The sequence below is a fragment of the Lithobates pipiens genome, unplaced genomic scaffold (genome assembly GCF_037356315.1).
Source record: "Lithobates pipiens isolate NorthernLeopardFrog02 unplaced genomic scaffold, aLitPip1_a1.2 Scaffold_13, whole genome shotgun sequence".
NCBI classification, from domain to species: Eukaryota; Metazoa; Chordata; class Amphibia; order Anura; family Ranidae; genus Lithobates; species Lithobates pipiens.
In genome coordinates this window covers 301,893,174-301,909,109 of record NW_027507718.1, presented here as the reverse complement: position 1 = coordinate 301,909,109, position 15,936 = coordinate 301,893,174, and the positions used below count along the sequence as shown (strand labels likewise).

Below are 15,936 nucleotides of genomic sequence, written 5' to 3'. Positions count from 1 at the left end.
ATCTAGAACCCCTTATTTTTTTATTTTTTTGTATGTGACCATCAAGATCATCTAAATGTAAATATTATAAAATAGCTTTCTCGCATTAGGTTTTACTCTATGATCACCCTTGTAGCTTACTGATAAGATTGAAAACTATAGATACTGCAGTCTCTAATGATGTCAAACATTCACAAATATCCCTGCAGTCAGAGAACTTGCCATTTGTGCCGTAACACTATGGAACTCTGTCGTTTTTTTTTTTTTTTGGTATTAAAACATCACTGGTAATGCTGATGTGCCCACTGGACTTCATAAGATGTGTGAATTTTATTGACAGGTCCACTTCATTGTAAGTGTGAATAAAAAGATTGTAATGGTCCTTTTGTAAGTAACTCTACTCCACAGTGTCTATATAGAGTGGAAAAGCCTCTCTTGAACAGGAAATAAGCATTTCCTGTTAAGTTGTTTCAGAGGTATTCTCTTCAACCTGATTAGAATAGTAGTGTGTGTTTCTGAATTTTACACGCGTTTTTTTGTATTACAAATAATAAGGAAATGATTAGGTAAATTAATAATTTATTTTTTAGCCCTATGCCTGGAGGTGGCACATGGAACAAGGGGGAAAAACTGGCTCACAGAAACGTCATGCATTAGAAAAGAAAAGTTGAAGACTGTCAGTGTGGGTTAATAATAACCATGAGGGATTTTACCTACATCCATTCTGTGCTGCTAAAACTTGTGAAGAAATTCCAAAGAGTCATCAAGGAGGGAAAAGAAAGTAACATTTATGGCCTCACATTTAAAGCTGTCTACAACTACTTGTAATATCTAAACTTTCTCTTCCCACCCTCATGTTTTATTTCCACAAATATTCATATAAATTCTCCTTTGGTACCTGCATTTATCATGTAAGCATTATTTGAATAGTAGCTGCAAGCTGATTAACTGGATACTTGATTACAATGTGCAAGATTCAAGCATTTGGTTTGCTGGTGGTAACTCTGCTTCTTTTTTCACAAGAGTCCTCGGGTGCTGCTGACAACAGAAATGATATTCTGAGAGCTGCAACTGAAGATGTCAAAACATTGAAAGAATCGATCAACGTAAGTAAATTTGTGCAGCTTTTTGAATTTTTTGGGGATTTGTACCAGTTTATCACTAACTTTTCCTAAATATATTAAATCTTTTATTATGATGTTCCTAGATAAAACAGATTATTGGAAGATACAGAATGCCGCAAAACGTTCCGGTAAGTCTTTATTTTTTGCTTGCCTTGCCCAGAATATATATCCCTACCTTAATCTTAAGGAAATTAGTCAGACTGATAAAGTAATTTTAAATTTACATTGTCTTACCCCTTAATATTTGTACTGGAATTACTGTTATTTCTTTTTAGATGCATGCAAGGTTATACAAATATATTTTATTTTTGCAACTTAATCTCAATACATGTATAGTTTTACTAACATGGATACTAAATACAATTATTTGTATATATTTATTCAAAAGCATAAACTATTACAATATATACACAGAATCTACTGATTTAGCCATCTAGAACATGAGCTATATTAATACTGCTTATTGGTTAATGCAAAACTTTAAAACCAACTAGGGTATTAACCAACTAGGGTATTGCTGGTAGACATTGGGGTTGATTAACTAAAACTGAAGAATGCAAAATCTGGTGCAGTTCTGCCCATAAACCAATCAGCTTCCATTTTTTTTTTTGGCTAAAGCTTACTTAAACAAGCTGACATTTGAAGCTGAGTGGCTACCATGAACGGCTGAACCATATTTTGTAATCTCCAGTTTTAGTAAATCAATACCATTGCATCTTGTCTTATGTGTTTTGAAAGCTTGCTTTTTAATGCCCAAACTCTGGGCACCATAATACTAAAGGCTTCAAAGGTGCAAGCATGTGTTTAAATGTGGTTGCAAAGTGGAGATGGGGCATACACGACTCTAGTGGGGTGCCTGCCGACCTGGAGTTCTCATGTGGTTAGTGGACAGAAGTACAGTGGCAGATGTACTGTTCTGGAAGACTAAAAAAATATTTTAGGGCAGTTTTCTAAAATCTAGTAAGAAATGAATATGCAGCCAAGGTGAATACATACCAGCATATTTTAAACTATTAAAATGATGGTGCCCAGAGTTGGGCTTTAATACTACGGAGTTGGCCAACAAATGTTTTCACTTGGTATTAACATGGATTCAGGCAGTTAGGTGTGAATAACCTTAGCAGGCCTCTTACCTTATTCTGAAAGTAACTGAAGATAAAAAGGTGGTGCTTTTTTTTTTTACAGTTGATAAGTTGACAAGATTATGCAATAAACAGAATTTTGGTGCTTCTATGTGACCATTGTCAAGTATTCCTTACAATCTTCTAAAAAATTTGAAAATGGACAGATATTTCAATCTGTCCATCTTGGTATCTCCATTTATACTGTAACCATTGCTCTATACTATTTTTTTTTGTTTTAATGCTAAACCTATTAAACTAATTTCCTTATTTTTTTAAAATAAATTATGTATTACAATACAGTTGCCTAGGATAGTATAGCCCTTTACATATTCTCAGAATTCTAACAGGCTTATACAATCAACATACTTGAACTCTGCAAATGTATGTTAGCAAGCCCAGTGCTTTGAGGAACTTGTGGTTTGGCATGTTGTGTTTTTGTTAACCTGTGAATGAAAGTATACTTTGATGTTCATTTGCTTATCAGAGACACAGGTTCTATTAAAGCACTCTAGTTAGTATATTGCTCTACTCAGCACTGAAGTTGGCCATATACATAATTATATACTTTTTATATCTATCTCTTCATAAACCACTTGAGCTGCCATGCAATTTTCTTTGTAAAGACCATTTGAGTTCCACAGCATTTTTTTTTCCTTCACATTTGAGGGATGTCTCAGTTCTGTGCATCGGGATTGATTTACTAAAACTGGAAAGTGCAAAATCCGGTGCAACTGTGCATGGTAGCCAATCGGCTGCTAAATTCAGGTTGTTCAATTAAGCTATGGCCAAAAAACCTAGAAGCTGATTGGTTTCTATGCAGAGCTTCACTAGATTTTGCACTCTCCAGTTTTAATAAAACAACCCCACTATGTCTTAAGGGTTTGGGGTCTACCCTAAGGTATTATATATCTTTTTTTTTTTTTTGCGGAACAGATTTTAAAATGTTTTCTTTTTTAACATGACTGTATCTATAGCTGAAAAATACAGCATGTGTAGCCAAAACAGTTGTTCTTCAAAAATAAATAATTTGCAGTCCATACATTTAAATTTTAATCTATGCTGGTATATGTATGGTCAATTGGCTTTATTTATCAATGTCTAAATGAAGCACCAATCTTGATGTCAACAGCTGTCAAAAATTCCTCCTTATTTCACAGTATATGGATAATTGAAAAGAATACTTAGAATATCTGTACTTCTTTAGTACAGTATGTCTTTGTACACAAAGATAGGATTCTGAATGTATACAGTAGCATTAGTCAACTGCAGTATTTCATTATATACTTTAAAATGACTGTTCATAATTGTTCTTTTAGGAAAACTGCTCATTGAATGCCCTCGCCTGTGTTGTTGACCTGCTGGATCGTATATATGATTCTCTTAAATTTCCTAGACAAATAAATGAAAAAAAAATGTTTGGAAACATTAATACCAATATACGTACATATTTGGTAAGAGAACAAAATACTAGCCAAACTACTTCCTTTTAGTTCTTTTGCAATGATTGTGATTTGTATTCTATAGTTCACCTCATAAATGTATCAAGTCATCCTTGCGTGCATGCATGCATACAACATGATAAATAAGCAATACATACAAGACAAAAAAGGGTTTATTCAAACAAAAAAAAAGCAATACATACAACATTAATCAATTCTGTGGCACAGCAAGGTAATACTAAGGAGGAACACAATACATATTTACTATTGATTCATATATTCTTGACTCTGCTGCTCTAATGTAGCACTGTTTCAATATAAAACCTGGCCCAGACCACGTCTTCATTTTGCTTGTGTTTACAGGGAAAACCCTCTCACCAACAGTGAATAATCTGTTGCCGACATGTGCAAAACTGTCTCTACTGCCCAGAGTTATAGGCCCAGGGGTTGAAAATACACACAGTATTTTTTGCTAAATTGCTTGATAAATGTTCCTTATAGACTTCTAGAACTTCTTTACAATACTGCAGGTTACAATATATGAATAGACAATTCTATAAAAGAATTCCCTGCATGAAGGAATCTAAATTATTTTATACATATAGAAGTCACACTTGTACCTATAAATGTTATGTAAAGTTCCTTGTGTATGATGACTAGAAATTAATAACTAATGTGTGTAAAGCCACAGTCTTGATCCAAGTCACATATGAGGGTCAGTCGTTCTTTGCCTGGGAAATCTGTGGTGTGGCCACTCCTTTTTCTCTTTCATTTCATTTCTGTACTTTCAGTGTTGGGGCATTCTAAACTGTCATGCTGTAAAACATTACTAGTAAAATGTAAACTTACTTTTATATATTAACCTCAGTAGTTCTATGGTATGGCTACAGTGCTGTTCCACTACTAGTTAAGTTTAAAATAGGATTACAGATGAACTTTTGTCTTCAAATGTGTACAGTATATACAAAGTAATCCTGCACAGTACTCAGTAGATTCCTAGCCAGGTACACCCAATCTGAGATCTGGGCCAACACAGGGATATTAGAATTCCCAACACTGGGAATTATATACAAAATAAAATCTTGCAAATGCACTCCCAGCTTCACCCACTCTTATTTAATTAATCTGTAGCAAGAAATTGCATATTTTTAAAACTGCTCAAATCCATCCTGCCAACAACCATCCTTAGACTCTGCAAGCCTTCTCAAGGCAATCAGAAGCAACAGGGATAGAATCATACCTATCATCAGTCATATTATAGTTCCTTAACATATCTCTATCTTTTACCTGGCAATAACTGTGCGTCTATGAGGTGTCTACTGAGGAGAGGAGAAATACAGGCCTATTTTAATATTAAAATAACCATGTCCAAACCATTGCAATACTTACATCTGTAAATTGAAATTTTGGACAGGAATCATATTGTAAAATAACACGGGTAGTTAAAATAACTCTCTTAATACATCTCAATTGACCCCCTTTCGAGATTGATCCCCAGAATATAGAGAGAAGGGCGATTTCAGGTGGTCCCTTAACAGAAAGACCCGAATGTTAACTCATTTATGTAAATTTCCTTGTGTATGATATCACAAAGATCTTTGTTTAGAAGGGTAAGATTCAGGGGCAGGACTCTGCCAACAGTAATCAGGTACTGAGGGAAATATTTTATGCAAGAGGACATGCCACCTATACCCTAGTGCAAATATTTTATAGTTCTTAGTGCGTTACTATAAATGATTTTTGGAGGTCTTCATCAATGAAATTCAAGTTCAGTTCCCTCTCCCATACTGAGAAAAAATGCAAGGAGGAATATTCAGAGACAAGAATATAGCCTACAGTTGGAAAACAATGTAAGTAGGGGTCTGGGACTGTAAACAAAGAGCTTCAAATTGTGTAAGGTTCCTATGGATATCTCCCAGTTTTTGAAAGTGAGAGATAAAGCATTTCATGGAGGTAATGAAGCCAATGACCTGGGAGGGGTGCTTGATCAGCTGCCAAAAATGGTGACAGGTTTTCCAGCCAGCCAGTTTGCAAGGCTTTGCAGAGTGTGGATAGATTCCCATGTTATCACTTCAAAAATGTGGTAGTTTTATAGCCTGAGGAGAAAGCCAGGTTACTCATGGTAGGAGTCACAGGATACCTACAAGGAAATTTGAGGCCCTCTCAACAATGCGGCCCACACTTCTAGCAGGGTAGATATGCAGATTGAAGAGGTGGCAGAGGGAGAAAAATTCTTTGGAAGGACCCATGGTAGTGAGGTCAGAGGAACTGTAGTTGATGCAGATTCTACAGGGACTCAAAGTTTGTCTTTAGGATGAAATATCCAATCCAATAGCTTTGTTACTAGTGTGGCTTTGTAGTATATTCCTAGGTGAGGGAACCCGACAGAATTGTAACTGCTGTCTGTATCCCCATTGGGGTGGTTCACTCTATTTGCACCATTGACAATTATTAGCAGGACCGAATGTGATAAGAAATCCAAAGTTTTAGTTTTTACTGCAACAGGACTAGAGGGAAAATTGCCCAATGGAAACATCTAGTCAGAGAACCATCATTAAGGGGATTCCCTCTCACAGTGGAGAGATTTCTTCCTAATCCTTGTTGACTCTCTGGAACAGGAAGTGAACTGAGATCTTCCCAACAAAATACAGACAGAAAAAAAAATCTGACAGGGATGTTTTTTTTCATTTCCTACTCCATCACGGTTAAAAGAATACCAGTTAGATTATACAGACATATTTCCATGTGCCCCCCACAAAAAGCCTCATTTAAAAAACGCATTATTCTCCTGAATGCTGAAGTTCAGCCATAGGGTAGACCTCTCCTTCCTAGTACCCTAGCATAAACTTTCCTGGGAGCCCGGATACTCCAATAGTTGTAATACGCACTTTGGTCAATTGTAATGTAATATTTAAATATGTTAGCCAAGCTACTCATTTCCTCCCCCAGGAGATCACAGTCTTTGAATTTACCTTTCTCTTTCCTCCTTACCTTTCTCAAGAGTTACAAGCTCTAATTTAGCCCAGCCTTTACACGGTTCTGCCTTTACTTCTAAGGTACCAAATGGTTTTCTAAAACATGTATAGGACCAACCTAAAGTCTTTCACAATTACATTTTCAAGCTATTCTCATGTGCCAATATTTGCTTACACAACTGGCTTTACTACTGCTTTCTAGTGTCTCTGTAATAGATCATGAGCTTAACTTCTTTAGTTACCCACAATTCTGCTGCCATGAGCATATTTTAGGTTTCTATCTTGTCAATCGCAAATTCCACCTGGATACTTTTCACATCCATTTCCACAAGAGAGATCTTTAGCATGGTCCGATTGTAATGAAAAGTTCTTAGTCTTACATGGTAAAATAGAAGCACTTTTTCAGAAAGGAGACTTTTTTCTCCCCTTCTTTCTCTGTATATGCCAAATGCAGGATGTCAGGTCAGATAACTCAGCTACAAGGATGTTCATTGACCTTTAAACCAGAATGCTGTGGTACCATGTTCCCATAATCATGATTACCTCTATGTTTAAACTTAGTGTTAATTACAGATAAAGCTTGAACTGCACAATAACAGGTCATTAATTTGGGTTCAGGTCAGACAGGATTGGTTTTTAATTAGGAAGCAAGCATAATATTACTTGTAAAATGTCTTATCTCAGATTCTCCAAGGTAACGGTTTCTTTCATACTTTTAGGTAAAAACTTTACATCCAGAAGTCAAACCAAAGGTAATTATTTTACAACCTTTTTTACAAAACAAGCCAGACAATCCTGACTTTCTTTCTCTACAGTGGTTTATTGTAATTTATTTTCTCGCATATATAAATATGTTAAAATATATAAACAGCCTAAACTTGTTTTCTTTAGTTTTAGATAAAGAAATATGAGTTTAAGCTCGTTTTTTGGCCATCTCTATCTCAATGATTAGTTTTCACTTCCTATCCCAAAGACAGGAAGTGAAAAAGTTTCTCTAAAGTGAATGTAGTCCACTCTCTGACGATTGTCAGTGCAACAAGTGTCCCAGTTGAAATATTTCTCCTTTAGTCTTGTTCTGGTGGAGTTTTTTTTTCCCTCACTTAAATTTGTAATTCTAGGACATTGCCCAACTATGCTTAAGCCTGCTCCTAAGTCCTATTCTAACTAACCTGTGAAAGGAATATGCTTATGCTTACCTATTCTCAGAATGCTCCAGTCTGGTAATGTGATCAGCTCCTAGCAGTGGCTTCAGGGTAGAGGAGGGACAGCCGACAACAGAAGCCTATGGGTAACATTACTGCCCAGGCATTCCATCTGTTGTCGCCGATGTCTCCTTTCCCCTGAAGTCGGCTGCTGGAGAGATCACATGACCAGATCAGAGTGCCCTCAGGTAGTTAGAAAATGATTTAGAAAGGGGGGGGGGACGTTTAAGTAAAAAAAAAAAAAAATTAAGACAGGGAAACCTTGGTGCATCCAAGACATATAAGAAACTAGAAGCGGAGTAATCGCTAGCTAAGTAAAAAATGTGTTATGTTAAGATACACAGTTCCACACTCTTCCAGCGCAGAGCTAGAGACAGTCTAGTTTGCTGGAGCACATATTCCCTGTGTCATTTTGTCCGGTTACCTTTAATGTTATCTTTAAGGAACAACTAATTTTCATGCCTCTAATTCTGATTTCTAAGGAATTCCATCTCAATCGACTAAAGTCTCTTGCAGTCTGTTTATATAGAATATAATCATATAGAACATTATTTATGTTCCTCCACCACCCACAGTTTAATGAGCAGCATTACCTGCAGAGAGTTGTATAGCATAGAGATGTAAGTTTACACAATACAGAATTATTTACATGAAGCGCAGTTCTAGGAAAATATTTGGGAACCACTGAAATGCTTTGCCCCCATTCACATTGATTCGACGTGTCATGAAATTTGACAGTTTGAAATCGCATGACAAGTTGCATCCCTTTTCCAGCAATGGAACCGTTCATATCGCTGTCGCTCGTGTCACAGCAATTATGAAAAAGGTTCCTGCACTACTTTTTGCTGATTTCATTGCGACTTGTATAGACTGAAGTTGCAAGACACAATACAATCAGCAGTGCAAATCACACTGAAATAGCACAATTTCAAAGCCTCACTGGGGGGCTCAGTGTCATACAGCACCTTATAATTTGGCGTATTTGTAAATAGCTATTTACTTAAAGCAAATCCGCTTTGCACTACAAGTGCACTTGAAAGTGCAGTCGCTGTAGATCTGAAGGGGACATGCAAGGAAAATAAAAAACAGCATTTTTGTTTGTACATGATTGGATGATAAAATCAGCAGAGCTTCCCTTCATTTCAGATCTTCCCCTCAGATCTAAAGCGACTGCACTTCCAAGTGCACTTGCAAAGCACTTGTAGTGCAAAGTAGATTTGCTTTTAATAAATGAACCCCATAGTGTGTCTGTACATTCTGCGTAAAACACAACTAAAGGTTCCTGTATGGAAGTCTAAACTGATACTAAATCCAGTTAACCACTTAACAACCGCCCTATAGCCAAATGACGGCTACAGGGCGGTTTCTTAACTCTGGGAGGCCGTCATATGACGTCCTCCCAGAATTCCGCTCTCGCGCGCACTCGAGAGCATCCGTGACCATCACGGATCACGGTAAACATAGCGGCCGTTTACCACGTGATCGCTCCGTCAAATGACGGAGTGATCACTTGTAAACAAACCGGCGTCATGTTATGATGCCGGTTCCTCCCTCCCCCTCTCTGTACTGATCGGAACAGCGGAGGGGGAAGAGATCGGTGTCAGCAGCGATGTGGGCTGCATCTACAGTGCCCACATCGCTGCTCACCGAAAATTAACCCCTCAATTCCCTGCCATTACTCTGCCAATACCCTGCAACACTCTGCAATACCCTGCAACGCTCTGCAACACCTGCCAATACCCTGCAACACTCTGCAATGCTCTGCAACACCCACCAATACCCTGCAACAATCTGAAATGCTCTGCAACACCCGCCAATACCCTGCAAAACTCTGCAATGCTCTGCAACACCCACCAATACCCTGCAACAATCTGCAATGCTCTGCAACACCCGCCAATACCCTGCAACAATCTGCAATGCTCTGCAACACCCACCAATACCCTGCAACAATCTGCAATGCTCTGCAACACCCGCCAATATCCTGCAATGCTCTGCAACGCAATACTCTGAGATACCCAGCCATACTCTGAGATACCCAGCCATAGTCGGTGATACCCTGCAATACCCAGCCATAGACACCCCCCCCCCTCCCGCCGCCCTCCGGTGCTTCTACCGACTTGCCAATACAATCAAATCCAGAATCTTTTTTTTTTTTTCAGGCTTCCCAGCTTAGAGGTGAGATGCGGGGTCTTATTGACCCCATATCTCACTGTAAAGAGGACCTGTCATGCCATATTCCTATTACAAGGGATGTTTACATTCCTTGTAATAGGAATAAAAGTGATCAAAAAATTTATTTTTGGGGAAAAAAATGTCAAACTAAAATAAATAAAGTAAAATGAACAATAAAAAAAAAAAAAATACGTATACGCATACGTAAGTCCCGCCCACATATGAAAACGGTGTTCAAACCACACATGTGAGGTATCGCTGCGAACGTTAGAGCGAGAGCAATAATTCTAGCCCTAGACCTCCTCTGTAACTCAAAACATATAACCAGTAAAAAAAAATTAAATAGTCGCCTATGGGGATTTTTAAGTAGCGACGTTTGGCGCCATTCCAAGAGCGTGTGCAATTTTGAAGAGTGACATGTTAGGTATCTATTTACTCAGCGTAACTTCATCTTTCACATTATGCAAAAATTGGGCTAACTTTACTGTGTTTTTTTTTAAGCACAAAACTGTTTTTTTCCAAAAAAAGCATTCGAAAAATTGCTGCGCAAATACCGTGCGAGATAAAAAGTTGCAACGACCACCATTGTATTCTCCAGGGTGTTTGCTAAAAAAACATATATGTTTTGGGATTCTATGTAATTTTCTAGCAAATAAATGATTTTTACATGTAGGAGAGAAATGTCAGAATTGTCCTGGGTGCTCCAGAACGCCTGATAGCGCTCCCTGCATGTTGGGCCTCTGTATGTGGCCACACTGTGTAAAAGTCTCACACATGTGGTATTGCCATACTCGGGAGTAATAGCAGAATGTGTTTTGGGGTGTAATTTGTGGTATGCATATGCTGTGTGTGAGAAATAAACTGATAATATGACAATTTTGTGAAGAAAAAAAAAAGTTAAAAAAATCTTGATTTTTGCAAAGAATTGTGGGAAAAAATGACAACTTCAAAAAACTCATCATGCCTCTTACTAAATACCTTGGAATGTCTTCTTTCCAAAAAGGGGTCATTTGGGGGATATTTGTACTTTTTGGGCATGTTAGGGTCTCAAGAATTGAAATAGGCCGTCAGTACTTCAGGTGTGATCAATTTTCAGATATTGGCACCATAGCTTGTGGACTCTATAACTTTCACAAAGACCAAATAATATCCACCAATTTGTACTTATTTTTACCAAAGATATGTAGTAGTATAAATTTTGGCCAAAATTTATGAAGAAAAAATTACTAATCTGCTAAATTTTATAACAGAAACAAAGAAAAATTCATTTTTATACAGAATTTTCTGTATTTTTTCTTTTATAGCACAAAAAATAAAAAACCGAGCAGTGATTAAATACCACCAAAAGAAAGCTCTATTTGTGTGAAAAAAAGGACAAAAATTTCATATAGGTCCAGTGTTGCATGACTGAGTAATTGTCATTCAAAATGTGAGAGCACCGAAAGCTGAAAATTGGTCTGGTTATTAAGGGTGTTTAAGTGCCCAGTGGTCAAGTGGTTAATATGTGATGCACAAGCCTCATAAAAGTAAACAGAATACACTACAAACTTGTGGATCAGTCGATAGCCACACCGCTGGCAACTTTTTTAATCCCACTGATGTGCAAACAGAAAAAGCCTACATAAGAGTGGTATCACTGCTCTAAATTCAGGAGCAGTGCAAGATGCTTCTCTCACCACCACAGGAAGCTGCAATGGTGGATGCCATTGGCAGGCATTTGTGGGACATTGCAGGGGGCCTGTGCAGATGTATTAATAATTAGATGCTGATTTTTTTTTATTTGTTAACTATTGAGAGGCCATAGTTCTACTTAAAAGAGCTGTGCTTTCTAGGGAGAGCAACTTCCTGTTTTCAAGTGACCACACAAAGTATCTTTCAAGGCTGTGGCACTAACATGTAGAATTTGTTGTAAAGACACCTTACATTTTCAGTATTAGCACTTATGGCTGAAGTAAAGCTTTCCATTTACAGAGATGCTACAAGTAACAGTGTGAGCAAAAAAAAGTAAAGTGACATTTATAACTTAAATTATTCAAATACCCACTGTTGACTTTACATTGAAAACTGAAATTGACATTAAAACCATTTTAAATATAAACGAACTACCCTTTCTTATCAGCAGTATATAGCAGGCTTGTGACTTCAATCAGTGTCCAGCCAAGCACTGGTTAAAGCTTGTAGTAGGAGTTTTCTGACTGCCCTATGAGACTGCAAGACCCTTGACCCTCTGCCTGGACAGTGCTGATTGGCCACATGCGCTTCCTCATGAAAAAAAAAAAAACTTTTCTAGCAATACACACCAAACTGAGAATGTGCAGCTTGATGCCATAGGCTCGGTGTTATCAGAAAATTATCAGGGTTCAGTGGAAGGAGAGGTGGATCAGAGATGCCAGGATCAAATAGCCTTTTTACACAATGCAGAGGATTAACCCCTTAGGGTCCACCGTGAGTATAACATAGCATGCTTGTTATACTGCATATACAGACTGATTTTACTGTTGTGGGCTTAGTAACACTTTAACCACTTCAGCCCGGACCATTTTGCTGGCCAAAGACCAGACCACTTTTTGCGATTCGGCACTGCGCCGCTTTAACTGACAATTGTGCGGTCATGTGACGTGGCTCCCAAACAAATTTGACGTCCTTTTTTTCCCACAAATAGAGCTTTCTTTTGGTGGTATCTGATCACCCCTGCGGTTTTTATTTTTTGCGCTATAAACAAAAATAGAGCGACAATTTTGAAAAAAAAAACGCATTATTTTTTACTTTTTGTTATAATAAATATTCCCCAAAAATATATAAAAAAACATTTTTTCACTCAGTTTAAGCCAATACGTATTCTTCTACATATTTTTGGTAAAAAAAAAAAATCGCAATAAGCAACTATTGATTGGTTTGGGCAAAAGTTATAGCGTTTACAAAATAGGGGATAATTTTAATAATTTTTTTTTACTAGTAATGGCGGTGATCAGAAATTTTTATTGCGACTGCGACATTATGGTGGACACATCGGACATTTTTGGGACCATTGTCATTTATACAGCAATCACTGCTATATAAATGCACTGATTCCTGTGTAAAGACACTGGCAGTGAAGGGTGTAAAAGACACTGCCAGTGGGTGGCACTGTAGGGGTTAAGTGTTCCTAGGGGTGTGTTATTAACTGTTGGGGGCTGGGCTTTCATTTGGTGAACACTGATCTCTGCTCCAATCACATGGAGCAGAGATCAGCGTCACTAGTTGCTAGGTAGAATGGAGAGATGCTGTTTACAATGGCATCTCTTCATTCAGCCGCCCCATGAGACGATCGCGGGTATGCCCGCAGTGATCAAGTCCGCGGGACCCGCGACCGGACTAACGGATGTCCCAACCAGCGCGGGAGTGCGCCGCTGGCGGCGGGCTCGCAATGGCAGGGCGACATTAAATATTGGACGTACCTGTACACCAATATGCCTGCCCGTGCCATTCTGCCGACGTACATCGGCGTGCGCTGGTCGGGAACTGGTTAACTATCTGCTAAATATTTTGTTTAGTATTCATGTGATACCATATATTATCTTAACTAATAGATGGACGATGCAAGCTTATGAAATGTTAGGTTTCTATGTCAGACATTCTTGGTTTATTAAGTCAGACAAAACAATAATATACAGTACAATATTTTGCTGCTGCTGCTAAAAGATACTATAACTTATACAGAGAATCATACCTATCAGGTGTAATCAGATTGCTAAAATAAGAGTTACGTGCGTAAAAGCCTGGGGTTTGCACATGTGGACTGCATTTGTTTAGCCCCGTTTTTGAAAACATGGTTTAGTACATCTACTGCCATAAAACTAATTAGTGTGATGGCTAAATTATGAACAGTATATATAAGTAAAAGACTGACATATTTATCTTTTTATTTGTAGGAGATGTGCAATCAATGTGACTTTCCTAGAGAAAAGAAGACCGTCTCGATTTTCCTTGCTGATTTGTTAAACCTTCTGCAGCGTGTGACTGCAGAACTATAGTTATATGTTGTTTGCATTATTTATTTATTTTTGCTATGTATTATTTAAATATTTATATATTTATTTAAATAGCATATTTATTTTATATTGTCCTTAAATTATTATATTGCCACTTATTTATTTTGACTGACAAGCTGTGATCAATGTATATACAAATGAACATCACGTGGCTATTTTACTGAAACTCACCTCAAAAAATAATAAATTGATAAACTACTTTATTCTAGAATTTCCAAGTTTTACTATGCCGTAATTATTGCTATATCTTCTGTGAATGTTCTTGGGGACTGGGTTGGTGTTTTCAGAGAACATTTTTATCTTCTGTGAACTACAGTTGTTATAGGATGAGTACAGATTATGTAGATTATGAAGGTTTGTAGTATATAGTTATATACAGTACATTTAGGTGCAAATACAAAAGATTGTATTAACAATATATCATTGTTAAAGTGTTCCAAAAGTTTTTGTCAACAAACAGGTCATCTATATAACAAGGGTGGTAGACTAAAAAGATATAAAGGGCCTTAATTGCCATCCTTTTATCATCAAATTACATACTATGAGTGATGGTCATAGACTGTATGCCAAAGGTATGGATGGAGGCCAGGGACATTCTGTAAAACACGTGTTACAAGAAACATGTCACTGCCATGTTACAAGAGATCACTGCCTTACCAGCTACTATACGTATCAATGGCCCTTATAATTTGCTGTCCCCAGTTGCCCTCCATTATAGAAGATGAAAGTAAAAAATACATATTAAAAAAAAAAAAAAATGAAAGGAAATGTGCAGTCAACTTTTCACAATTTGTCTCCTTATAATACTATCGGCTAAAAAAAAAAAAATATATATATTATATATATATATATATATAGATATATATATATATCTATATATATATATTTAAAATAGGTACATTTAAAATATTACATATTAAAGTCTATTGAGGATGAAACTCTTTTTTCAGTCACTTTCTATTCCAGTGACAGTGGTACCCAGGACTAACAGGGGTTGAATTTATCTACAAACAAATGATTTAAAACATTTTCTGCCTTAACACATGGTAATGTGTTGTGTTAGCGGGGCCTAAGGGTCTGCTTACATTAGGTAAACACAAGAAAAAAAAAAACATATTGCTTATGCAGAAAATATTTTTATTAAAACCAATAAATTACACTCACATGCATATAGGAAGAAAAACTGCTGTTCATAATAGTTGCTTATAATAGATAACAGCGCTGTCTTGGAGGAGTAAACCCAGGAATGCAATACAAAGCCCTGATCCCTCCAGCCAACAACAGTTTGTTTACTCCAGGATTGCTTAGCTCCACCAATGCATTTCGTTGTGCCTGACATCATCAGGAGCGTTTTTTTTTTCCTATATTGCTATATACAGGTGAGTATAATTTATTGGTTTTAATAAAATTGTTTTCTGCATGAGCAATATGGTATTTTTCATGCCTTAATGAGCTTTAATGTTGGATGCATCCCCTTGATAACTGAGTCTGATGATTCATTTGTGGAGCTGGGCATTGTGGATCCATTGAGCTGTGCTGGTCATTCATTCAGGCTGTATCATACTGAAAGGCAAAGCCATTGCAAATTCTATCTTCAAGTGTCCTCTGGGTCCTGGTGCCAAATAATTCTGTGACCTTTGTAGTGAGGGTCAATAACGAAGGTGAGCATTTGCCCTTAACAGGACAGTGGGGGTTTTCACTTGGTGTGTTTATAAACAAAGTTTGAGAATTTTTTTGTTTGGACATATTTTGGACTTATTTTTGGTGTACACCAAGTGTGGAATTTCACTTTTATGCACTGTCTGGAACACTACATTTATACATTGTATTCATCACTACTATTTATTTTTTTGCATTTACAACAAAGATGCTTTTTTTTTTTTTTTACAT

At 37.1% G+C, this 15,936-nt stretch overlaps 1 protein-coding gene across 1 annotated transcript; it reads left to right on the top strand.

The window, feature by feature from the left end:
- Positions 1-484: 484 nt before the first annotated feature.
- Positions 485-14,211, top strand: LOC143976110 (uncharacterized). Its single transcript, XM_077478573.1, has 5 exons — positions 485-1,085; positions 1,187-1,231; positions 3,544-3,678; positions 7,361-7,393; positions 13,927-14,211. The coding sequence occupies exons 1-5, from the start codon at positions 945-947 to the stop codon at positions 14,026-14,028; spliced, it is 456 nt and encodes a 151-aa protein (XP_077334699.1). The 5' UTR covers positions 485-944; the 3' UTR covers positions 14,029-14,211.
- Positions 14,212-15,936: the final 1,725 nt, after the last annotated feature.

Coding starts and splice junctions, on each gene's coding strand:
- LOC143976110 (XM_077478573.1), top strand. CDS start 945: ATGTGCAAGATTCAAGCATTTGGTTTGCTGGTGGTAACTCTGCTTCTT. Junction 1,086..1,186: donor CATTGAAAGAATCGATCAAC/GTAAGTAAATTT, acceptor TGATGTTCCTAG/ATAAAACAGATTATTGGAAG. Junction 3,679..7,360: donor CCAATATACGTACATATTTG/GTAAGAGAACAA, acceptor TCATACTTTTAG/GTAAAAACTTTACATCCAGA.